At 56.0% G+C, this 24196-nt stretch overlaps 1 protein-coding gene across 8 annotated transcripts in view; it reads left to right on the forward strand.

Moving 5' to 3' along the window:
* The first annotated feature begins 85 nt into the window (after nt 1–85).
* The window catches only part of COL16A1 (collagen type XVI alpha 1 chain), a 56134-nt gene continuing 32023 nt past the window's right edge, over nt 86–24196 (forward strand). For 5 of the 8 annotated variants that reach the window (XM_070774590.1, XM_070774614.1, XM_070774623.1 and 2 more), the window contains exons 1-40: nt 86–322; nt 1868–1974; nt 4237–4311; nt 4419–4536; nt 5384–5507; nt 5819–6085; nt 6673–6753; nt 6905–7051; nt 7846–7899; nt 8202–8228; nt 8770–8805; nt 9836–9862; nt 11343–11405; nt 11677–11718; nt 11844–11888; nt 11985–12020; nt 12378–12440; nt 13004–13048; nt 13136–13231; nt 13401–13439; nt 14028–14072; nt 14201–14236; nt 14707–14817; nt 15221–15256; nt 15488–15523; nt 15599–15709; nt 16070–16114; nt 17960–17995; nt 18094–18138; nt 18633–18764; nt 19536–19571; nt 19779–19886; nt 20203–20325; nt 20431–20484; nt 20688–20729; nt 21313–21348; nt 21434–21487; nt 21670–21738; nt 23923–23976; nt 24068–24094. In XM_070774590.1, the coding sequence (XP_070630691.1) occupies nt 1902–1974; nt 4237–4311; nt 4419–4536; nt 5384–5507; nt 5819–6085; nt 6673–6753; nt 6905–7051; nt 7846–7899; nt 8202–8228; nt 8770–8805; nt 9836–9862; nt 11343–11405; nt 11677–11718; nt 11844–11888; nt 11985–12020; nt 12378–12440; nt 13004–13048; nt 13136–13231; nt 13401–13439; nt 14028–14072; nt 14201–14236; nt 14707–14817; nt 15221–15256; nt 15488–15523; nt 15599–15709; nt 16070–16114; nt 17960–17995; nt 18094–18138; nt 18633–18764; nt 19536–19571; nt 19779–19886; nt 20203–20325; nt 20431–20484; nt 20688–20729; nt 21313–21348; nt 21434–21487; nt 21670–21738; nt 23923–23976; nt 24068–24094 (2694 nt within the window). In that variant the 5' untranslated portion in view covers nt 86–322; nt 1868–1901. Of the gene's footprint in view, nt 323–480; nt 557–1867; nt 1975–4236; nt 4312–4418; nt 4537–5383; nt 5508–5818; nt 6086–6672; nt 6754–6904; nt 7052–7845; nt 7900–8201; nt 8229–8769; nt 8806–9835; nt 9863–11342; nt 11406–11676; nt 11719–11843; nt 11889–11984; nt 12021–12377; nt 12441–13003; nt 13049–13135; nt 13232–13400; nt 13440–14027; nt 14073–14200; nt 14237–14706; nt 14818–15220; nt 15257–15487; nt 15524–15598; nt 15710–16069; nt 16115–17959; nt 17996–18093; nt 18139–18632; nt 18765–19535; nt 19572–19778; nt 19887–20202; nt 20326–20430; nt 20485–20687; nt 20730–21312; nt 21349–21433; nt 21488–21669; nt 21739–23922; nt 23977–24067; nt 24095–24196 lie in introns of those variants that run through there. The other 3 variants (XM_070774607.1, XM_070774629.1, XM_070774601.1) reach the window with 2 other exon arrangements.

Genomic DNA, 24196 nt, shown 5'->3' on the forward strand with positions numbered 1-24196 from the left:
GTCCTCCCTCCCTCCTCCAGCCTGGCGGGCGGGTCCAGCTGTGTTCCATTAGCGGCCCTGGCAAGTCCCCAGCCCCCTGGAGCCGCCCCCTATTCCCCCACCCGGAGTAGCCGGCAGTCCCCGGCAGTCGCGCGCGCGGGCGCGCGAGCCGGACAGCCTTCAGCCCCCAAAGCTCGGGACCCGGGAACTTGGCGTCCCCGAAGCCGGCCAGAAGTGATCCAGGACCTTCCAGCGGGCTGAGGAACCCAGGCCCTGCTTTCTGGGGTTGGCTGCATTGGGCTGCCTGGATTACTCAGTAAGGTGGGGGCGAACCCCAGCCACGGTAAGTGAGGGTGGAGGGGGTTGCCTCCGGCTCTGGGCTTGCTGTGTGACCTGGGGCAAAAGGCGTTCCCTCTCCGAACTTCAGTCCTCTTCTTTCTAGCCGGATAAGCTCTTACCTCCATGGCAGTTCTGACTCTCCCTGCCCCCAAGTCTGTGCCTTCCTATTGGGATGGGATCGTTTCCTCGCGGAAGCATCTCTCCTATCTCTATAGTGCCCTGCTCTGGCTGGGGCTAGGTGAGTGGAGGCCAGAGGTCAGGAGCGGGAAGGGGACAGGGAGCGCATGGAAGTTCACGCCTCCACATGCACTCATACGCCTCACACAGCTGACAGTCCTTCCACTGACTGGCAGGAGGGGGAGGTCAGGAGAGGGTTGGAGGGATAGGAGGTGCATACCGGAAGAACGAAGAACAGGGGATGAGTGGGGCGGGGGGGGGGGGGGGGGGGGGTGGGGCGGGGAACAGTTCTGCCTCAGGAAGAGGGAGATTGGGGTCCTATCTCCAAATATATGGAGGCGAGGGGTCCTTCCTGCTCTCGTTCCCCATCCAGAACTGAGGGAGGGGGAAACAGAATTCCTTTACAGCTGGAGAGAATGAGGTCAGACTTGCATAAGAACTTCCCAACAGGAGGGCCTACAGGAAGGGTAGTCATCGCCTGCCTGTGTGCACGTGTATGGGTACAAGCTGGTGTGTCTGGGTGGCCCCTGAACACATGTCTCTGTGAGCCTGCCTGTGTGTAGGTAGGCTTGTGTGCACACAGTGCACAAATATGCCTGTGTGTATATATGCCTGTATATCTGTGCATATCATGACTGTGTGCGCACGCGCGGGCTGCCTGTCTCAGGGGAGGCTGGATGATGTATGGCTCGCCTGGCCGCTTGCTGAGCCCGAATTGATTTATCTGGGCCCATCCATCAGGGTTTAATAAAACTAAAAGACGAGCATCCATCAGCAGGGGAGATTGGCAACAAGGTCCTGAGCCCGGTGACCTGCTCTCCCGCCCACTGCACCCATGAGGGAAGCTTCCTTGGCCCCTGTGATGCCTCTAGGAGACACAGCTCAGTTGTCAGCCCCTTGTGGGTGCCAGAAAGGGCCGGCTGGCTGAGCTGGGTGCAGCTAGCCAGGTACCAGATTAGCATATACCTATACAGTGCACAGGTTGATAAAATATTGAAATACTTCCAAGTGTCTTGGCAAATAGCCTCTGCTTCAAACCTTTTAGGACCCTTTTGATCTCTCTTCAGTCCAGCAACTGTCCACTAGCACAGCCCGATGCTGCCTGGACCTGGTTTCACTGCTCTGGCCAGCATTCTGTGCTGGCTGCTGGGTATCCGTGCCATACCGGTGGTTAAATATTTTGAATATCACCGTGGCCCAAATCCTAGCCCAAGGCCTGTGGTTGGGCCTCTGAGAGGGACTGATGCCTGGTCAGACCTCCTGCCACCCCAGGACCAACGCCTGGGCCCCACAGGCTGGCTGCTGCTTGCCCATGTGAGAAATTGTTCTCTGTGAGCTCTGGAATCCACCTTCCCCCTCCCTATGGTTTCAGGTCCTGTGGCTGCAGTTGACTTCTCTGGACCAGGATGTGGGCATCTTGGGCTCCTGGCTTGTGGCTGCTCAGTCTATATGTTACCTACAGCCATGGAGCAGATGCAGGTAAGGATCAGAGTGCCATAGGCCTGCCACTGACTCTCTGAGGTGTGGGGTCCTATGCAGGTATGTGACCATGGGCCTCAGTAACGTGGGCATTTATAGGAGAGTCCAGAGGCCGGGCTCAGGGTAGCCTGAGCTGTTTGTACACATGAGCCAGCGTGAGGCGAGCTAGAGCAGGGGTTCCCGACCTCCAGGATCTAACACCTAATGATCTGAGGTGGAGGTGACGTAACAATAATAGAAATAAAGTGCACAGTAATTGTAATCGTTCCTGAAACCATCCCTCTCGGACCCTGGTCCTTGGAAAAATTGTCTTCCGTGACACTGGTGCCTGGTGCCGAAAAAGTTGGGAGACTGCTGAGCTAGAAAGTGTGCGTGTTTCTGTCTACGTATCTGTGTGTCTCTGGGCCTCTCTGTTTTTACATCTCAGAGCTGCTCTGTGCTCTGTACATACTCCTATGTCTCTGTGTATGAGAAGAACCCCCCTCCCCAATACATAAACCCAACCTGTGCCCCAAGGGCTGGTGAGGCCAGTGTGGTGGGGAGGAGCCGGCAGCAAGCTCTCCTTGCAGACAGGCCAGGACTCTCCAGTCCTTTCCATGTGGAGGATCCATCCTCCAGCCCACGTGCTCCTCCTCCTCCCTGGCAATCTTGGATAAAGGGCCTGCCTCAAGGCCCAGACACTGGACAAGACAGAAGGGTGTAGCTTTCCAGGGCCCAAAGCCAGAGGAAGTTGACCGGGCAGCTTGCCCTGCCCTGCTGGGTGCCCTCTGGCTGTGTAGTTGAGCAGAAATAGAACCCCTAGAACCCCCAATACAGCCAAAAGAGGCAGAAAAACCCAGGGACAGATGTGAGAGGGTATATGTGGCAACCTGTGGGCTGTGTGTCTACGTATGTGTATTCACATGTTCCCACGTATGCTTTACTCTCCTCTCCCTCACCGGGTCCCCTGGGGATTGAGGCAGAAAATTTCAACATCTGTGAGGAATTTGGGCCCATTGCCAAGGGGTGAGTCACCCTTGCTGCTGCTGATACTAAAGACGGTGATAGTTTTTCTGGCCAAACCTGGGGGCAGAAGGATTCGGGGAGGGGGGTTGGTCACTGAGCCTAGGGATCCAGGATGCCTTCTTCTAGCCAGGGATCCAAGGAGTCCAGTGTCCCAGCTTCTAGGAGCTATATCCATCGCCTTGTCCCAGCTACCCTATCTGCATTGATGAAAAAGCTCTCTCTTTTTAAAAATTCTAGCCTCTATCTCTTCTGTTGTAGTACCTCTCTCAAAACTTCTGTTCAATCAGCCCTAGAGAAGAGGCAGGCCCATGGCTGCCTACCTGGTCCCTTTAAGGTTTTGGAGACCTGAATAAGCTATCCCCTTCTGCAGGAGCCTCTACCCCCTTCATATATCCTGTCTGGAGCCCTAAGGCTCTGGTGGTTCCCTTGAGCTTGTGGTCCACTCAGGCCCTCAGTCTCTCCTCACAGTTTCATAAGGTGGCTATCCAGGTGAAAAGTCAGTCTGTTGACCCAGACTTGCGTCTGGCCTGCTTTGTTTGGGCTGCGGAGCGGAACCCCATCCACTGCTGAGAGCACATGTGCCCGCGGCCCATGGCATCCCTGGTGGCACAGGCATCTACAACTCACACATGTGCAGACCCGCGTGTGCATAGATATATAACACAGTGTGCACGGATCTGACATCGCCTTGCCCTCGAAGTGCTCCTTTGTCCCCCACTTAGGTGTGTGTTGTGGGATATGTGAGCTGTCTAGAATTTATTTCATTCTCTAGAATGAAAGCAGCCTGGCCCCTGTCTTGGGGCTCTAGGAGAGGTCTGGGTTCTAGGAGATCTTGCTCAGCTATGAACTCACTTACTAGCCTTAGGCCAGGCCTCAGTCTTCCCATCTGTGCCCTGACTCCCAGGGTGGGTAGGTAGGATTAGTTGCTAAGTCATGTCTGACTCTTGCAACCCTGGCAGGCTCCTCTGTCCATGGGGTTTCCCAGGAAAGAATGCTGGAGTAGGTTGCCATTTCCTTCTCCAGGGGATCTTCCTGACCTAGGAATCGAACCCCGGTCTCCTGCATTGCAGGCAGACTCTTTACCGACTGAGCCACCACCAGGGTCAGAAGGCAAAAGCTGAAAGGAGCCCAAGGCAGAGCCTGGCTGAAGATCCAGAGTGGGGAACATGAACTGGCTCTGTCCCAGGTTCCCCAAGAACTATGCCTCCACCTCAGCCTGACCCCCTACAGATGCCCCCACTGCCAATTCTTTTGCAGGGGAGCAGTGCCCACCTTCTCAGCAAGAAGGACTCAAGTTGGAACACAGAAGTGACTTATCGACCAACGTGACTGGTGAGCGCCCAGCTCAGCCTGTTGTCCCCCCTCCGCCATCTTCCTGGAGTGGCCTGTACCCCACTCACCTGCCCAGCTGAGCTCGTCATCTGCTGTCTCCCCTAAAGGCTTCAACCTCATCCACCGACTCAGCCTCATGAAGACATCTGCTGTCAAGAAGATCCGAAATCCCAAGGGACCATTCATCTTGCGACTGGGAGCAGTCTCAGTCACCCAGCCCACTCGGTAAAGGCCCCAGTGTGGCCACTGGGAACCAGTCTCAGCCACACTCCCCAGCAACTCTGGATGTGGAGCTTAAGCTCAGGGGGCACCCGTGGGTCATTTATCTCTCTACTTGCCAGGAGTCAGCCTGGTCCCACTCCTGGGCCTCGCAGGGCAGGCAGCAAGGGGACTGGCAGGCCCACCCTCTGCCCTTTCCCCATCTCTGGCTAGCAGTAGGTGAAGACAGGTCTGCATCCCATGGGCACTGTGAGGACCCCAGGATGGAGGAGGGAGCCTGAAAGAGTTGGGTGTGTTTGTATGTGTGCGTGTGTGTGTTCACATGCATTGATGTGTGTCAAGTTCAAGCTCCTACAAGTTCCTGAGTGTTTTGGCCTCTGCTTACCTCTCCAGCCTCATCTTCCAGAATGTTCCTCTTTCTTTCCTGATTCTCTAGTCATGCTCAATCCAGTCATCTTTTTTCAGTATCTCTTCCCTTCCCCCAGGCCTGGTCATGTTCCCCATGGCATCCTGGTTTCCTTGGAATCCTCATGAAAGAGCGAAACAGTCATTCTGAGGATTCCTTGTTCATGGCCTTACCTCCCCCATCATCCCATCAGACTTGCAGGCTGCCTGAGGACAGGCCTCTTCTCTGTCTTTTCACCTGTTACCTGCAGCAACCAGACCACCCCGACGCATAGTAGGCCCTCGAGAAATGTCTGTAGAATGAATGGGTGTGTACGTATATGTGTGTCCATGGGACGTTATGTGCCTATGTGTGTCTCATGTAGGTTCAACAGTGTTGAGGGCCCAGGGTGGGCAGCAGACGGTCTCTTACCTGAGCCTCAGGGTACCCTCCTTGTTCTACCCCCAGACGCGTGTTCCCTCGGGGCCTTCCCAGTGAGTTTGCCCTGGTGCTGACACTATTGATGAAGAAACACACCCACCGGAACACGTGGTATTTGTTTCAAGTGACCGATGGAGACGGGTACCCGCAGGTGAGCCTGGCGCCCCGCTCGCTCCACCCCCGTTGCTCTTGGGTATCGAGTGGTGCCAGTCCAGCCCAGCTTCTGTCCCAGCTTGTGATTCTGGAGCCTCCCTGCTCCACCCCAGTACTCACCCTTGAGGCCACCTGCAGCCCACCTATCCCATTCTTTTAGAAGGTATTTCTCTGTGACTCCAGCCAGCTTTCCTTGCTCTGTGGGCTGTTTCCCTTCTTGTGAAATGAGCGGGAGGGCCCTTACCTTTGGCAGGCTGTGGCTCACGGGGCTCTGATTCTGTGTCCCTGCCTTTCCCCCTCTCCACACAGATTTCTCTGGAAGTCAACAGTCAGGAGCAGAGCCTGGAGTTAAGGACCCGGGGTCAAGATGGTGACTTCGTGTCCTGCATCTTCTCAGTGCCCCAGCTCTTCGACCTGCGTTGGCATAAGCTGGTGCTGAGCGTGGCCGAACGAGTGGCCTCCGTGCACGTGGACTGCATGTCAGCCTCCTCCCAGCCTCTAGGGCCCCGGCGATCCATAGAGCCTGTGGGCCATGTCTTTCTGGGCTTAGATGCTGAGCAGGGCAAACCTGTCTCGGTGAGTGCTAGGTCGGGCTTGGACTCTCCTCCCACTTTCTGGGAGCCTGAGTGGGCTCCCCAGAACCTGTATCTCAACAGGGCTCAGAACCCCCTTATGCTTCCCCATTGACCTCCAGGTGCAGCCTGGCATTCAAGGCCTTTCATGAGCTGGGCCCTAAAATGTCTGCAGCATCACCTTCTGCTCCGTCTGTCTATGCACCTTGGCTCTGGCTGATCCCATGCCGGCCATCCATCTCACCTAATACTTTCACACCTCTAGCCTTTGCCTATGCTGTTACCTCCACCTGGAATGCTTGTCCTTGAAACCTACCTGCTGAATACCTACTGGTCCTCACGGCTTAGCTTGAATGGAACCTCCTCTCCCCCGCTTCTTCTGGCCAAAGCGAACGTTTCTCCCGCCTCTCCCTCTATCTTGGGTGTATGGTTTTGCTTTGTATTTTGTGACTATATTCTTGATGATCTCCCAGGCCAGACTGGAAAGCCTCTGAGGGCAAACCCTGGGATGGAGCCATCTCTGTGCCTCCTTGGGGGCCAGGACACAGAGCTGTTTGTTAAAATGAAGTGACACTTGTGTGTCCCCTGCAGTTTGACCTTCAGCAGGCACACATCTACTGTGACCCAGAGTTCGTGCTGGAGGAGGGCTGCTGTGAGATATTACCAGGAGGGGTGAGTGGCCTGGACCCAGCCCAGCTGGGAGAGGCTGGGGCACTGCCTTGGGGCACAGTGTGCTGGAGGAGAAGGGCTGGGAAGGGGATGCCTAGACATCTTAGGATGCTGAGTGTGTTAAGGGGGGGTCCATCTTCTGTACTGACCCCAGCCCTTCCCCAACACTGGACAGTGTCCCCCAGAGACCTCCAAGGCCCGCCGGGACACCCAGAACAATGAGCTCATCGAGATCAATCCACAGACTGAGGGCAAGGTCTACACCCGCTGCTTCTGCCTGGAGGAGCCCCAGAACAGCAAGGTGGGTGGCCAGGGCAGGCAGACATGGGCACAGGCTCAAGTGGTCCTGTCCCTCCCCCGATCTGACTACAGCCTGCCCCCAGGGTCAGTTGGTCACGTGTACCCAACTGGGGCAGGGAGGGCACTGGAAGGCCTGCCTATTTGCTTCCTACCCTTACTGGATTCCGAGAGGCAGAGAGACAGCCCACTGTATGACCCTATGCCTGCCTGCTTGCTGGCATTGAGAATTGTGCCTATTGAACTCTGGCACTAACTAGAACTTCACTGGTACCATCCCAGACCCTGGTGAGGGAAGGATCAGGCTGGCACCCAAAGGCATTTTCTCCAGGACACAGATACCTAGGATCAAAGGCCAGGCGCCACACTGCTTGTCTTGGGGCTCACTCATTCTTCTGGGCTCAACCTGGGCCAATGCCAGACTGGTTCCATGCCCAGCACCATGGCCAGCTGCCCTGCCTGCTCCCAGATTCTTTAGGGGGTGGCAGGGAAACCCAGTTCCTCCCGTAGCCCCACCCCTGGCCCTGCAGCCTCCCTGCCCACCAGGCATCTTGCCCAGCCTTTGGCTCCAGGAACACAGGATCCCATTGATTCATAGTCTTGTTTTCTCCGACATCACGTGGGTGGGGGGAAAAGAAGGGGGGTAGACTGTGGGGGTGCCAGGGGTCTGAGCAGGCTCTCGATACCCTGGGAGCTGCCAGATATCAGGCTGAAGGGGTCCCTGGGGTCCATGCCCCTGCCTAGGGGCCCTCAGAACTGTCTCCTTCTCAAGACTTGGCTCTTATTCTTTCTGCTCAGGTGGATGCCCAGCTGTCGGGAAGAATCAGCCAGAAGCCAGAAAGAGGAGCAAAGGTAGAGACAGGCGGTGGGCGGAGGAGCCCACGGCATCCTCAGTCTGCCCTCCGTGTCCTCTGTAAACCCCTTGAGTAAGAGACTCTCTCCGCCCACGCTCTTCCCACCTTCCCCCACTCTTGGACAGAGCTTAGGACTTGAAGATGCCAGCTCTGAGAAGGAAAGATGAAGGGGGAGAGACAGAAAAGTACCTGGCTCTGTGTAGGGCACCCGCTCCTGGTGGTTCTTGAGTAGGGGTGTTGGAAGCCGTGCTTTGTCCTCTCCATTCCCCGCCCATTCTTATGCCCCCCTCCTCTTCCCAGGCCCACCAGGAGACAGCAGCCGATGAGGTAAGCCTCCCATCTAAACTGGAGAAAAGAGCTTGGTTGGAAGGGTGCCAGCCTGAGCCCTTTGGACAAGGCTTTGGGGCCCTGGAGGCTGGGCCTGGGGTGGGATGACCACACAGCTCCCAGCATTCCTTGGGGACCTGATGCTGGGCTCTGTCTGCCTGATGCTTCTCCTTAGGAGGTGGCTGTTTAGCCCTGGACACTCCTGTTGAGTGGGCAGCAAATGGCCATGTGCATTTTGGAGAGAGCCCAGGCCTTGCCCATGGGAGCCCGGATTTGGGGGTCTTACTCTGCTCCATATGCTGTGTGATCCAGGTCTTGCTGCTCATCCTCTCTGGGGTTCAGTTTCCTCATCTGAGAACTGGCTTGGCTCTGGGTTGGTGGGAGTTGAGGGACATGGCCTATTTGATGGGATTTCGATCTTTATGCTCCTTAACTCCACCCAGACACCTGTGTACTTGGTGTGTGTATGGGGGCCAGTGGGGTGCAGGAGGCTGACCTGAGGCTCTCAGACCTGACCTCCAGGTCCATTCTTCCCTTTCAGTGCCCACCCTGTGTCCATGGTGCCCAGGAGAGCAACGTGAGTGAAGCGAGAGTGTGCTGGGTGGGGCGGGAGGAGGCTGGGAGTGGGCACTGCCTGGAGGTTGGCTTGGCAACTTCTTGGTTCAGGACAAGGGGGTCTTTGTGTACTTTCACACTCTCTGCCCACCCATCCCCCAGAGCTGGGCTTGACCCTCAGCCCCAGCCCCACCAGGCCAGGGCCTCATGGGAGGAAGTCTCATGCTCTGTGATCTAGGCAGTGCACTGGGCTCCAGGGTAGGAGGGGAATGGGGTGGCAGCCTGCAGGGTCAGGGCCTCAGTACTGATCCCAGAACTCCCCACAGGGACTCAGGCCTGCTTTGCTTGGAAGGCTTCCCATGTCATTCTAGAGACAGAGAAGGGGAAGGGCTGGCTCAGGGTGACACAGCCCAGCATGGCCCCCCAAGCCACATGTTGACTCAGGGCTTCCCCTCTAATCCCTCTCCAGGTGGTCCTGGCCTATTCTCCCTCTGGGGGGCCAGAAGAACAAGGGAAAGGGGCTCACTGTGAGCCCAGCTGGTACCCAACTGTGCCTCTTCCGTGGGCAGTATGAGTCACCACTTTCCCACAGCCTGACATTCTGAGTTGACATTCTGCATTGATCCACAAAGGACACAACCCTCTCTCCCCTCAGCTCTAAGCCCCTGGCCTTTGGGGATGTCAGGAAGTACCCCTCTGCTGCCCGCCCTTTTCCATCCTGTCCCCCACCAAATCCAGTAAGGCTGATCATCCCCAGATATGCGGGGGTTACCATGGCAACTGAGCAGCCATGTTATCCTAGCAACGAGGGGGTGGAGCTAGCCAAAGCCAGGCAGGTTAGAGAAGATAGGTCAAACCCCTCTGTAAGTTTGACAGCTTTAGTATATAAAATCAGCATGCTGGTTGGCCTGGGAAGCAGAGCAGGGGCTGGGATCCAGGATGTTGGCTCAGCCACTCCTGTGTGGCCCTGACTAAACTGCTTGCCCTCTCTGGGCCCCTGGTTTCCCCTTCCTCCCTAAGATGATTATGTCCTCTTTCCTCTGTCCTTTCAGGTCACAATTGGTCCTTCTGGCCCCCAGGTGAGTCCCAGATGGAGAACAGGACACCCCTGCCCTCTTCAGTGGTGCCAGCCCATCTCATGGCATGTGGCCTCCTGGTTGTGTGTTTATATCAGGGCTACCCAAGCCTGCCTGGGCTTCCCAGGTGGCGCTAGTGGTAAAGAACCCACCTGCCAATGCAGAGATGCAAGAGATGCATGTCAGGAAGATCCCCTGGAGGGAGGCATGTTAACCCACTCCAGTGTTCTTGCCTGGAGAATCCCATGGACAGAGGAGCCTGGTGGGCTACAGTCCTACAGGCTTCAGCTCCCTACCTCTAGGTCTCACAGAGTTGGACATGACTGAAGTGACTTAGCGTGCACTCATGCACCCAAGTCTGCATAAGGGTGGGGCTGATTAGATGTATGTTTGCGTGTGTGTGTTTGTTAGAGACAGTAGTGGGTGTGTGAATCTAAAGATGAAAAAAACTGCGCATATCTAAGGGTCTGTGGAGAAGGAAATGGCACCCCACTCCAGTGTTCTTGCTTGGAGAATCCCAGGGACAGCAGAGCCTGGTGGGCTGCCGTCTCTGGGGTCGCACAGAGTCGGACACAACTGAAGCGACTTAGTAGCAGCAGCAAGGGTCTATTGTGTGTCAGGCCCTGGGCTGCCCATTGGCAGTATGACCTTCTTAAACCGCCTCAGGCATAGGTACTCTTATTTTATTTCAGGGCCAGCTATGCCCACATGTGTGACTGGTGTGCTTTTGTGTGTGTGTGTGTGTGTGTGTGTGTGTGTGTGTGAGACTGTGCATTTCTGGACACGTGTTTGCATGTGCAAGGGGTGAACCCATATACCTGGGGGCCTGACAAGACCATAGAACTGTGGGTGATGGGCTAGGCAGCATATGCAAATGTGAGATGGTACTCTTGGGTGTGCCCATGAATAAATAATGTTATTCTTGGGGCCACCTCCGTGTGCGTGCTAAGTGGCACTGAGCAGTTTACCTGCAGGGTTACATTTCTTCCGCATTGCAGCCCCTTGGCCCCTTGAGGTAGTTGCTGACACGAATCCCATTTTCTTGATGAAGAAACTGAGGTTCAAACAAGTCGCATGACTTGCCCTAAGGCATGTACTTATAAGGTGTGGAGGTAGGATTTTAACTTGGGCAGCCTGACACTCACCGTTATGGGTGTCTGCCATTCCACATATGTGTGTCCAAGCACGTGTGTCCCTAAGCCCCTGGGTGTGAGCTAGCATGCTTGGAAACGGGTGTGGAGAAGAGATGCTTTCTGCGTGAGACTATAGATTTACCAAATATAGCCTTTTGGGGTGGGAGGGACAGGCGGATGGATGCGTATGGGATCCATATGCTGTGTGCGTGGTGGTGGGGGTTGGGGTAGGGCTGTGCTCATTTACACACCCGTGTGTGGTGGATGCATGGAAAAGATCAGCCTGAGGAGAGCTTCAAGGCTCTCATGTGCGTCTCTGGTCCCAGCCCTTGTCTTGGTCTCATCCACAGGGAGGGAAAGGTGAGCGGGGCCTGCCTGGTCCATCAGGACCCAAGGGAGAGAAGGGAGCCCGGGTAAGTGTTCCATCCATGACCACAGCAGGATCTTCCCAGTGTACCCTGGGGTTGGTCTGGAATGTGAGCCATCATCATCCCATCATCTTATCTGGAACTCTGCAGCCTGGTCTAAATAGAGGAGGAGGGCCAGGGTCTTTCTAGGGGTTAGTGTGTAGAAACCTCTATTTTCTACGGGCACCTGGGATGATGGGATTCCTGGGCCCTTCCTTCTCAAAATAGGTCTAGGGTGACTCCCCTAGGAGGCTGATTCCTTGCTCCCTACTTCTAGGGCAATGACTGTGTTAGAATCTCCCCGGATGCCCCGCTTCAGGTAAGACCTGGAGGAGAGGCCTGCTTTAGGGCCAATATGTGGGTGACTCCTGGGGAAGGGGGCTGTGCCCTCTGAGCCCTGGGGGTGACCCTGGGCCCCTCTCAACACCTTATCTCCCTGCTCAGTGTGCAGAAGGCCTGAAGGGAGAGAAGGGAGAGTCGGGAGCCTTGGTGAGTATGCGACCAGAGCCAGGGCAGGGCAGCAGGGTCATGGCCAGTCTCCCCATCCTTTCCTCACCTCTCTTGTGTGTCCCCTTTTCATCTCAGGGACCCTCAGGACTCCCCGGCTCCACAGGCCAGAAGGTAATGGGCCTGGATTCTGAGGGGATGGGTACCAGGGAGGTCTGCAAACCCTACAGACAGGAAGAGGGAGGCGTCCAAAGTCATCCTAGAGGATGACGTCATTGGGCCCAGAGTGGGTGGCACCCCCCCAGTCCTCCCAAGTCATCCTGCCTTGTCCACCAAAACCAGGAGGGAAGAGCCACAGACACCCTGAGTGAGTGGCCTGGCTGGTTGGGCAGTTCTTTCTGTTGTCTACCCTCCTGTGAAGCCAATTAATCTCTGGGGAGGCTGAGACTGGCTCTAGGGAGCAGATGAAGCTGTTCTGGTTCTTCCAGCCCCTTCTCTCAGCCCCTGTCACTCTGCCTCTTCCTCCTTCAGGGCCAGAAAGGCGAGAAGGGAGACGGAGGCGTGAAGGGCTCGCCGGGAAAGCCAGGCCGAGATGTACGGTGCTGGGACCCTTCCCCCCACAAAACCCACGTCCCTCAGCACGTGGTCTTGAAGTGGCGAACTGTAACCTTTGGAATCCAACCCACTGCCCCTGTTCAGACAGAATGGAGACCCAGGGAGGGGAGGGCTGCGCCCCAGGAGGGGGCAGAAAAGGGCCTGACTGACTCCCAGCTTCCCAGGTGGTGCTAAGGGTAAAGAACCTACCTGTCAATGCAAGAGATGTAAGAGATGCAGGTTCGATCCCTGGGTGGGAAAGATTCCCTGGAGGAGGGCGTGGCAACCCACTGCAGTATTCTTACCTGGAGAATCTCATGGACAGAGGATCCATGGGGTCGCAAAGAGTCAGACACACCTGAAGCGACTTAGCGCAACATGACTCCCAGTCCAGGAGCCCCTGACCTCCAAGCCCTGAGTTGACATCTGATGGCCTTGGGGCACTGGGTGGAGTCTGGCTTTGGGACAGGGCAGTGAGGGTGGGCATTTCCACGTCCCAGTGCGGCTGCTGTCCTGGGAGGTGCCAGGCCTCAGCCATTCTCACAGCCTCCCCCCGCCCACAGGGCCGGCCAGGAGAAGTCTGTGTCATAGGGCCCAAAGGGCAGAAGGTGAGCTGTGGCTGTCTGACGGGGAGGAGCGGGTAGGGGGGGCTCAGAGGCGGTGGTTCTCTCACATCCACCTTATGTCTGTGCTAGGGAGACCCTGGCTTTGTTGGGCCTGAGGGGCTGGCAGGAGAGCCCGGGCCCCCAGGCCTCCCTGGGCCCCCTGGCATAGGACTTCCGGGGACCCCGGTGAGTACCCCTGGCTCCTCCTGCCTGTTTTCCCCTCAGAGACCATTCTCCCTCTCAGCCAGAGGGGAGGTGGGGCTGGGTCCCAGGGGGCTAGGCTGGGGGAAAGGGCCAGAGTGGACCTCACTGTAATGGGAGGCCCCTGGCTGACCCACCCTGTTTCCGCCCTCAGGGGGACCCAGGTGGCCCTCCAGGCCCCAAGGGAGACAAGGTAAGCATGGACAAGAGTGGGGGCCCATGTGGGAACCCCCGGCGGGAACCCCCTGCTTGGTGAAAGGAGAGAGGAAAATGGGGCTGGGGGCAGCAGGAGGGAGGCAGCGGGCAGGTTGGGGAAGGGGCTAGGGGGCTGGGCCCCTCAGTGGGCGGTGTCCCCATGCCAGTGCTTGCTGATGTGAAGGCCTTGGCCTGGGTTCACAGGCCTAAGTCTGGTTAATGACCACAGTGGTCCAACTGGAGGGCCCAAACTCATGTGAGGGCCTTGTGCCTTGAAGAGCAGGAGGCCTGGAAATGTCTGTCTGCTGTGGTTCCTCTGGGCTCACCCAGGTCACCACCCATCCTGATGCCCTGGGGCAGGGACACACAGAGGCCTCGTGATCCCCCTTCCTGTGCAAGCAGAAGGACTCGGGTTAGACACGGAGAAGGACAGGCAACAGGAAGGGAGTGTTGACAAAACTGACCGAGAGGAGACAAGAGATTTGGCAAGATTGTCCTGCTATCCAGAGGGGACTGGAGGGTGAAGGGGTGGATGGGCTGAGGCCAGGGCCAGCACCCTTCTCCTTAACCCTTCTTCTGACCGCAGGGCAACTCCGGGGTGCCTGGAAAGGAAGGTCCTGGCGGGAAACCTGTGAGTGACCCAGTGGGAGCACGGCTGCCCACCATGCCCAGACCTCCTCTACCAAGGCCTCCAGAGGGAGGGGGGTTCTGTCCTCCGGCCCTCTCTGCCACGGCTAACGCCTGCTGCTTCTCCAACAGGGCAAACCAGGGGTGCCCGGGCTGAAGGGAGAGAAGGTGAGTCCCAGGCCTGGTTACGCCGAGGTGGGGTGGGAGGGCAAGCCTATCTCTGAAGGGACGGTAAGCATCAAGGGTGCTGAACCTGAGACCTTCCTTGGGGGACCCCCACCCCTCCTTTGTTCCAATGGCATGCCTTTGACTACTAAATAAAGGGCCTGGCTTTGGAGTTACATAGCCAGGTTCAAATCCCACCTCCGCCACATACATGAATATGACAAGTCAGTTAGCTTCTCTTTTTTGCCCAAGTTTCCACACCCCTAAATGGGACACAATGATTTCTTATGGCTTGTTGTGAGGAGGTAGTTTTTGATGTCCAGGGATTGTATTCTGAGTGAATGATTCAGGTGAACAGAAAGCACCCTCTACCCCCCTAGTGTTCCTGCTGCCCACTTTGCCCTGGCTCACCCCTTGTCTTCCCCAGGGTTTCAGCCTCACCCTGTCCGCTCATGGTCTTTCCCTTCTGCTAGGGTGACCCCTGTGAAGTGTGCCCAACACTACCTGAAGGGTTCCAGAACTTTGTGGGGCTCCCTGGAAAGCCAGGACCCAAGGGAGAACCAGGTGATCCTGCACCAGCCAGGGTGAGTGCCTAGGGTGGCCTGTGGGTCTCCATCAAAAAGCCTGGGGGCATAATCATGGAGAGGAGTTGGAGAGAGGGGCTGGAAACTTCTCATGGCCATAGAGACCTCGTGAGCAGAGAGTCTAGGATCTTAGTTCCATGGGGGTGGGGACTGAACCATAGAGTTTAGGGCTGGGCTAGAAGGCTGCCCCAGGTCTCCATAGCAACCAAAGAGGGTTCTTTAAGCCAAGGCTTAAGATGCCTTTTGGGCATGCTGGGGTGGAGCCAACCCTTATAGTGAGTGAGGCTGTGCCCTCCTCCTGGGATTGGATGCTGGTTGAGGGTGGAAGAAAAGAGTGGGCAGGGGTGGTTAGGGTCCTGGCTTGGACTACGTGCTCCACTCCCTCACAGATGCTTTTTTTCAGGAGAGTCTGGGAGCTGTTGGACAAAAAGGTGATCGGGTATGTACAGGCAGTTTCCAGTGGGGTAGGTTAGCCTGGCCTTCTTTCCTGTCTGTCTGTCACGTGGGTTGATGAGCCCCAAGTCTGGGATGCTGACCTTGAGCCCCTTGGGACTCCTGGCTGTTTGAAGGGTTTGTGGTATGTGACATTGCTGTCCTCATAGATGGCTGGGAAATTTGGGGTGCCCTACCGTACCCAGTCTCTCAGCCCATAAATCTCTTCTCCTTGCAGGGAGACCCTGGCATCCAAGGCCTCAAAGGAGAGAAGGTGAGGGACCCCGTCCTCTGGCTGCCCCCCTCTGATCACTGCCAGCCTTTCTGATCCCTTCTCTTCCTTCCCCAGGGGGAGTCCTGCTCGTCCTGCAGCTTTGCCGTAGCGGCCCAGCATCTCCAGCCTTCTGCAGGGGCCAAAGGCGACGTGGGCCCTCCTGGCCTGGGTTTGCCAGGTCTTCCGGTAAGTCACTGCTTTCCCCAGCCAGGCCAAGGCAGCCCATCTTTACCACACTGGTAGCCTCCCTGGCTCCTTAGGCCTAGTGTCTCAAGCAAGGCAGAGGCCAGGAGGGACGCCCTGAGGTAGGGGCCCCAGGCCTGTAGCCCAGCGTCTCCCTTCACCCCTGCATCTCCCCAGGACTCCCTCTTAGAACCTCTGAGTGCCAATCTGTGTAACAGCTGTAGTTGTCCACACACTGTGGGGTTGTGGGATTTGTAGTTCTGAGTTGGCCTTTCTCTTTCTGGGTGGACACTGGGACTCATGGAATCTTGGAGGGATGGGAGTGGGGGGCATGCAGTGACTGTGACTTGATTATTTTTTCAGGGGAAAGCTGGGGCCCCAGGGCTAACAGGGCTGAAAGGAGAAAAGGTGAGATCTGGTTAGAAGTCAGGAAAACTGGGATCTTCTTGACAAGGAGGCAGGGGAGGGGGCCCCTGGGTGGGGCATAGGGACAACATAGACAAGAAACCAAACTGTAAATCCACAGAGAAATAAATTCATCAATGTTTTGCAGACTGGAGTCAAAGAATTTATTTCTGACAGCCCACATGTTCTCCAAGAGAGTTCCTTTAGTACTGTATTTTTAATTTATTGATGATCCAAAACAATTGAGTACCTTCATAAAATAATAATAACAGCCCTCCTTTACTACTTACTTTGTGCCAGGTAGCATTCCAAAGGCTTATAGATGTATTGACTTGTTTCCTCCTCCCAAAACCTCATGGGGTAGGTACTCCATTCTTCCCATTTTGTGGATGAGGAAGCAGAAGTCCGAAAAGACCAAGCAAATTGCCCGAAGTCACATGGGGGTTTGGGGGCAGACCTGGGATTTGAGCACAGAGAAACTGGCTCCAGCGCCTGCAGTCTTGCTGCTCGGCTGGGCCGCTCAACTCCAGTGCCCTGTGAATGTATGCATTTGTGGTTGCGTTGGGGACAAATGACACCACTGAACTGATAAAGCAGCTACCCCTGTGAGGGCTTCGCTGGGTGTACGAGGGTTCAAGTGTGAGAAACCCTGGAATATACGTTCAGACTCAGCTCTACCAGGCAGATCATTTGTCAGATTTCTCAAACGGAGCTTTACACCCTCCCCCTCACCTGTTTCTTCTTCCAGCCCTTCTGATCTCCATAAATGGCACATACCCAGTTCTTCAAGCCTCCTCAAACCCCAAACCCGTCTCCACCTCATCTCCTCCATCTGACAGGTCTCTCCCAATCCTCCTTCTCCCCCGGCTTGGCTCAGCTCCACGGCTGCACATCGTCTTGGTCCCACAGCCTCTGACTTGGATGGAGGTGGCAGCCCTCTAGCTCGCCTGCCTGCAGCCGCTGCAGCTCTTCAGCGTTTTCACCCAGTAGCTACTGTGGTTTTGTTAAAACACACGCTCTCAAGTTACACTGTTTCCCTGCTGAAAATCCTTCTTGGACTGGACACTGTCTCAAAGGCCGGCGGTGCCTAGCAAGACCCCGGATGCCCAGCCCTGCCCGCCTTTGCAGCTTCATCTGGTTCTTCTCTCTGCATTTCCTGTGCTTTAGCTGTGCCGCCCTCCTTCCTTTCTGGAATATGTCAAGAATGTTCCCACCTCTTAGATTTTGTCCTTGTGGCTCCCACTGTCTGGAGCTTTCCTCTCTTGCTCCCCCTGCTCTTTCATTGACCGGGCCTTAGTCTCCTCTTTCTGATAATAATTGTCAGCATATAATAATAAACAGTTCTCTGACCATCCTGTCTAAAACGGCCTACCCTGCCTACTTTGTCTCACCACCCTGCTTACTCCCTTCATAGCACTCCTGGCCATCCAGTTACAATTATTTAAAAATTCTCGGTGTCCCCCACAAGGGTGTAAGTGCCACAGATGTGTTTGTCTGTGCTGTTCACTGCTACTGACCAGCACCTTGCTCAGTGCACAACACGTCCAGGCATCCAGCGAATGACTGTTGGACAAACGAATTCCTGACCTTTGTGTGCTGGGCCAGGGCTGAGGGTGGGTCTGGGATTCTGCGGCCTGCACCTGAGGACAGAAACAAGCTGGCCACAGTCTTCCCTGGGGACCTTGGCGGAAATCCCTTCGCTTTCTGGGTCTCAGTTTCCTAGCCAGGAAATGGGAGTGGGGGTGGTTAGGGGTCCCCAGGGGCTACTCTTGTGGCTTGGGGTTTTGGAGTGACCTAACACTTGTGTGCCTCCCCACTTTGACCCTGTGTTCTCTGCTTTGCTCTCAGGGTAATTTCGGGGAGGTAGGGCCAGCCGGCAATCCGGTAAGTGAGCTTTGGATGCCAATAGCTCGAGGGAGCAGGACGAGGTGGGAGTGGCCCAGGCAGATGCAGGGCATCACACGTGGCTTCTTATCACACAGGGGCCGCCAGGGCCTGCGGGACCCACAGGCATCAAAGGGGAGAAGGTGAGTCTGAAGACCTTCCCCATGCAGCCAGGGCCAGCATCCCAAACACACTCCTCCTGCTTGACTTCAAACCCTCCCAGGCTGCCCACTGCCTGAGGGTAACATCGGATCCCTTACCATGATGTTCAGAACTCCTGAGGCTTGGCCCCACCTCCTTTTTTTTTTTTTTTTTTAATATGATCCATTTTTAAATTCTTTATTGAATTTATTGCAACATTGTTTGATGTTTTGGTTTTTCGGCTTTGAGGCATATGGGTTCTTAGCTCCCTAGCCAGGGATCAAACCTTCAAATCCCTGCATTGGAAAGTGAAGTCTTAACCACTGGACCACAAGGGAAGTCCCCCCCACCTCCTTTTTTCACCTGGTTTTCTACTATGTCTCCTGAGAGACCCCCCCCTGCCCAGTCCAGGTGCTAGGTCAGGCCCGGCTGCATTCCCAGCCCCAGATTCCAAGCCTGGGCTGAGGTCCCCCAGCCCTGTGTCCTTGCTTGGCAGGGGGAGCCTTGTGAGCCATGCAGAGCCCTGACCGAGCATCAGGATGAAGACAGCCACGTGGTGGTCTTGCCGGGGCCCCGCGGAGAGAAGGGGGAGCCCGGGCCTCCAGGTTTCGGTCTGCCAGGAAAACAGGTGAGTTCTGGGGCCTGTGGAGGTGGGATACAGGCAGGGCTGCCTGGGTCTCTAGGTTCCTGGTGCAGTGGGGGGTAGGTGGGAGTGTGGAGGGGCCAGTGCGTCTGTCCCAAGAGGGAGCTGGCCTGACGGACCTCTGCCCTTCGTCCTGGGACATAGCATGGCTGAGTGTGCAGAAAGACCGCCAACCTGGGACCAGACAGACCTGGGTTCAAAGCCCACCTCTGCCTTTTACGAGCCCTTTGACTTGAGCCAGTTACCTCCCTCTCTGTGTCTCTGTTTCCTACAAATAGTGTTGCTGTAAAGTCTAGGAACGATGTGTGTGAAGCATTAGTGGCACACAACAGGCATTCAAGAATGATAATTACAAAAAAAAGAATGAAAGTTACCACTGGGGCGATTAGTATTTTTACTGCTTTACTCATAGCAGTGAATGCTACCACAGTGCATATCATGGGCTGTTCACAGCTTCATATGTATCGACTTGTCTAATCTCACAAGGACTCTGTGGGATAGAAGGCTGTGCTCTTTTTATCATCTCCATTTGATCGATAAAGAAACTGAGGCACTGAGAGGTGAAGTAGCTTGCCAGGGTCACCCAGGCAGGAAGCCTGACTCAAGGCTCTTTTCTTAATCTACACAAATTCACTAGAAGGAGAGCAGAGGTTTTGGTTTGTCTGTGTGTTGCCTTTTCCTTGGCTCTAACACACTGCTGGACACTTAAGGGTGTCTAGTATGAGGGAACTGACGCTGGAAATGCTTTCTCCTCAGGGCAAGGCCGGAGAGCGTGGACTGAAGGGGCAAAAGGTGAGAGAAAACTCGGTGGGCACGGGTGGGCACCACCTTCTCTCAGATGCCGTCCCCACCTCCTATTCCTGAATTGTGCTGTGCCCACTCTCCATTCCCTGCCCAGCCCCCAACCCCAGTGAAGGGCTCTGAGTGCCCGTAGGTCCCAAGAGGCCACCATGCCCTGAGCTGGGTCATCCCTGCCCTCCTGAATCTTGCTCCTTACAGGGTGATGCTGGGAATCCTGGAGACCCTGGAACACCAGGCATCACGGGGCGGCCAGGACTGTCGGGAGAGCCAGGGGTTCGGGGCCCTGTGGGGCCAAAAGGAGAAAAGGTCAGTCAGGAAGGGGGCAGGTTGCCCCACGAGCACGAAGAGATCAGGCCGAGAGCTAATGAGGGGAAGGACTTTGGGGTCAGGCCGTGACCCTCATGAAATGCTGGCGTCACCGGGTGGAGGCTCCTCGGCTCTTCTCCAAGGCAGGGGAGGAGACCCAGGAGTCTCAGGGGCCAATATTGATATCCCAGGCTGAGGAGGGGTCGGCGGAGGGGCGGAGCTCTCCGAAGGGCACAAGGACCCCAGTTTCCAATGCCTCCTCTCTTGGCGGCTGGGCCTGGCTCACGGGTTCCTGGCTGTGCCCATCTCTGACCAGGGTGATGGCTGCACTGCCTGCCCGAGCATGCAGGGGGCGCTGACAGACAGAGCGGGGCCGCCTGGGAAGCCCGGCCCGAAAGGAGATCCTGGGCCAGAAGGCGTGGGCCGGCCTGGTAAACCGGTGAGTTCTGGCTACCTGCCTTCTCGTCCTTCCCTCCCTGGGCCTTCTTTCTCTCCCCCTGCCCCCTTGCCCCTGTGGGAGCCCTGGCTCACCTGTGTCTTTTAGGGCCAGCCTGGTCTACCAGGAGTTCAAGGACCCCCAGGACTGAAGGGCATACAGGTATGTGTGAGTGTGGGGGGCCTGGGCTGCAGCTCTGTGGGGGTGGGGAGATACTGGGGGCAAGTGGGCCTGGAGGGAGGAAGGGAGATCCGGCCGCTGTGCAGGGGGAGGGGGACGGGGGGAGGTTCAGGAGAAGGGGCTGGGGCAGGGGTGAAGGATGAAGAGGGAATCTCAAGCTCAAGCTTGTCCTTCTGCCTATTTAGGGAGAGCCCGGCCCTCCAGGAGTGGGAGTCCAGGGGCCACAGGTGAGCCTCCAGCCTTCCCTTTGCCTGCTTGCCTCCCAACACTTTCAGTTCAGTTCAGTCGCTCAGTCATGTCCAACTCTGCGACCCCATGGACTGCAGCATGCCAGGCTTCCCTATCCATCACCAACTCCCAGAGCCTACTCAGACTCATGTCCCATTGAGTCGGTGATGCCATCCAACCATCTTATCCTCTGTTGTCCCCTTCTCCTGCCTTCAATCTTTGCCAGCATCAAGGTCTTTTCAAATGAGTCAGTTCTTTGCATCAGGTGGCCAAATTATTGAAGTTTCAGCTTCAGCATCAGTCCTTCCAATGAACACCTACTTAGACAAGTGCTTACTCCCATCTGCCCCACCAAACCTAAGCTCCCTCCCTGCCCCCAGAGGCTCCAGGGCATAGCCCTGGCCTTCTGTTTCTTCTGTCTGGGACTTTGGTTTGGACCCCCTGACCCTCTCTGACCCTCTGAGTCTCCTTGTGGAGCCCTCTTGAGTTTGGGCTGGCAGATACCCCACCCCAGACCAGTCTGCCAGTGGCGCAGGTTGGCTTGGGCAGCTGTGACCCAGGCTGCCTTTTTCTGACTTGCAGGGGGAGCCTGGAGCCCAGGGTTTGCCTGGCATTCAGGTACGTCTGCCTTGGGCCTTGGAGGAGCCTGGCAGGGGAAGGGGCCACCCGAGGATAGAGATAACTAATGTGCTTCCATCTGCAGGGGCTTCCGGGCCCTCGGGGACCACCTGGCCCTGCTGGAGAGAAGGGTGCCAAGGTGAGCCTTTGCATCCTTGGGCTCTAGACTAGTAATGCTTCAGAATGTCCTGGCCGTGGGCACAGGGGACATGGGAACCGAGGGATACTCATCAGACGGCTGCCCAAGGCCTGGTCTCACCTGCTGGATTGTCACGAGCTTCAAACTCAGGCCCTGCAACCTTGGTACCCTCTCTTCCACAGGGATCTCCAGGAGTGAAAGGAGCCGCTGGGCCTGTGGGACCTCCTGGTGCCAGTGTCTCTGGGCCTCCGGTAAGGGCCCCTTCTGTACTCCACACTGGGATGTTGCTGGGACTAAGGGCATTGCTGCCAGGAAGAGGGCACGGGGCTGACCTTGCCTGTGGGGGATGGGAGCTGAGAGGCCTCAGCTCAGCCCAGCGTGGGAGTAAGAAAACCACACTGTTTGGGGGGAGTCCCTGAAGAATGGCAGTATTGACCACCACCAGTTTTTGAGCAGTGACCACGCCGAGGCCCATGCTAAAACAGAGATTAACTTAATCTTCACAACAGCCCTGTAAGGGAGCAGCTATGATTATTCCCATTTCACAGATGAGGAAAATGAAGGCCTGAGAGTGGGGAGACAGAGCCAGGACTTGAACCCAGTTCTGTCTGACTCAAAGCCCATATGTTCAGCCCCCCCACCCCACTTCAAAACTTGGAATCATTCGGGATGATCTAAAACAGTGCTGCCCAATAGAACTCTCTGCCCCGCCTGAGATGTAGCCACCAGCCCCATGTGGCTCTTGAGCACTCAAAATATAGCTAGCATGACTGAAGAACGAAATTTTACATTTAATTTCATTTTAATTATTTTCAATTTAAGTAGCCACATGTGGCTGTTGGCTACCATGCTGGCCAGCACAGCTCTATCTAGACCAGCAACACTTTCAGTCTCATTATCCTCAAGGACCTCCCTTGATTACTGTCCCACCAATGATTCCCATATTCTGAAAGATGTGTCTATTGAACAAATTGCACAGATTAGGTAATAGTAAGCACATTTCCTCATTTTTATTCATCAAAGACCTATATAATAGCTAGCTTCAGCTCCACATGAACCCACTAGAATTTTTCAAGACGATATAATTGTAGCCTGAATCAAAGAAAGGCTACCTTGCAGCCAGCCGGTGCTGTGCCAGGTCGTGGGCAAATGTATAATTTTTCTTGGGCTTTTGGTAATGTTGAAAATAGCTCAGTGAACCATATCTTTTCTATCTTTATCGATCCCTAGAGAAAGTCCAGACCCAGTTTGGGAATCACTGATGGATTCCTCAGGAAGGGGCTACGGCTTTGCCCAAGTCCCCACGGTCAGTCTGGGTCGTCATGGTCCCCGCCTGAGCCAAGGAGCACGCCCCCCGCCCCCAGTAAAGGCAGATGTGAAGGGGAAGGAGGCCCTGGTCCTCAGGGAGCTCCGAGTCCCATGTGGGAAGGTGGCCTGTCCGGCAGGAGAGCAGCTGTCAGCATGTGCCCTGGCTGGTCTCTCCAGACCAGCTTCCGTCAAGCTGAATCCCATCCGCGCGCCTCCACAGTCCCTAGCTGCGTGACCTTCAGCACGTGACAGCCTCTCGGAGCCTTTAATTCCCTTTAATAAGAGCCAAAATCCCTATCTCCTCCTTAAGTCAACTGAGAGACCTTTATGATGGAGAGACTGTGTCTCAAGCACCGAAGAGAGAGAGGATAGAGCAGGGACCTTGGGATAGAGCACAGACCGGGTGAAGCCGTCCTGTTGGGCCTATTAGAAAATCTCGTTAAGCCTTAGTTTCCTCCCCTGTGGGCTTCCCCTGTGGCTCAGCTGGTAAAGAATTCACCTGCAATGTGGGAGACCTGGGTTTGACCTATGGGTTGGGAGGGATTGGGGGCAGGAGGAGAAGGGGACAACAGAGGATGAGATGGCTGGATGGCATCACTGACTCGATGGACGTGAGTCTCGGTGAACTCCGGGAGTTGGTGATGGACAGGGAGGCCTGGCGTGCTGGGATTCATGGGGTCGCAAAGAGTCAGACACGACTGAGCAACTGATCTGATCTGATCTGACCTGACCCACTCCAGTATTCTGGCCTGGAGAATTCCATGGACTGTATAGTCCATGGGGTCGCAAAGAGTCGGACACGACTGAGCAAATTTCACTTCCTCCCCTGGAAGTGGAACAATACCATCCTGCAGGACTGGGAGCGGGGGATTCCATCCACCGCCCTCTAACAGGCGCTTGGCCCAGTGTCTGACACCCAGAAAGCGCTCGAGAAATGCCAGTCTTCCTCCTTCCTCCTCTCCTTGTCTCGTGGGCCTCAGTCTCCTCCTCTGGACATGGGCACTGAGATGTGGGTTCCAGGGAGTCCGGCACTGCTTCCGTTTGTCCCGTCACCCTCCCCTCCAAGCAGGCCAGCTGGCTGGCTGCTGTCCAGCCCTGCCCGCTGACCCTGGGCTCTCTCCCTGCAGGGCCCTGATGGGCAGCAAGGACAGGCTGGACTTCCAGGAGTCAGAGGGATGCCGGTGAGTGCTGTGTCTCAGGGCAGCAGGAAGCCACCGCTGGCCTTGATTCTGTACCCCTATCTCCTCACCCACCTGTGTTTCTTCCCTGCAGGGTGAGAAGGGATCACAGGGAGAGAAGGTAAGTCCCAGAAACCTGTGACCAGTACCTCCAGGGAAATTAGCAGCCCCTAGAACCCTGCACCCGGGGGATCCTCTGCACTTGGTTGTGACCCTGGATTGG

The sequence above is a fragment of the Bos indicus genome, chromosome 2 (genome assembly GCF_029378745.1).
Source record: "Bos indicus isolate NIAB-ARS_2022 breed Sahiwal x Tharparkar chromosome 2, NIAB-ARS_B.indTharparkar_mat_pri_1.0, whole genome shotgun sequence".
In the NCBI taxonomy this organism is placed as follows: Eukaryota; Metazoa; Chordata; class Mammalia; order Artiodactyla; family Bovidae; genus Bos; species Bos indicus.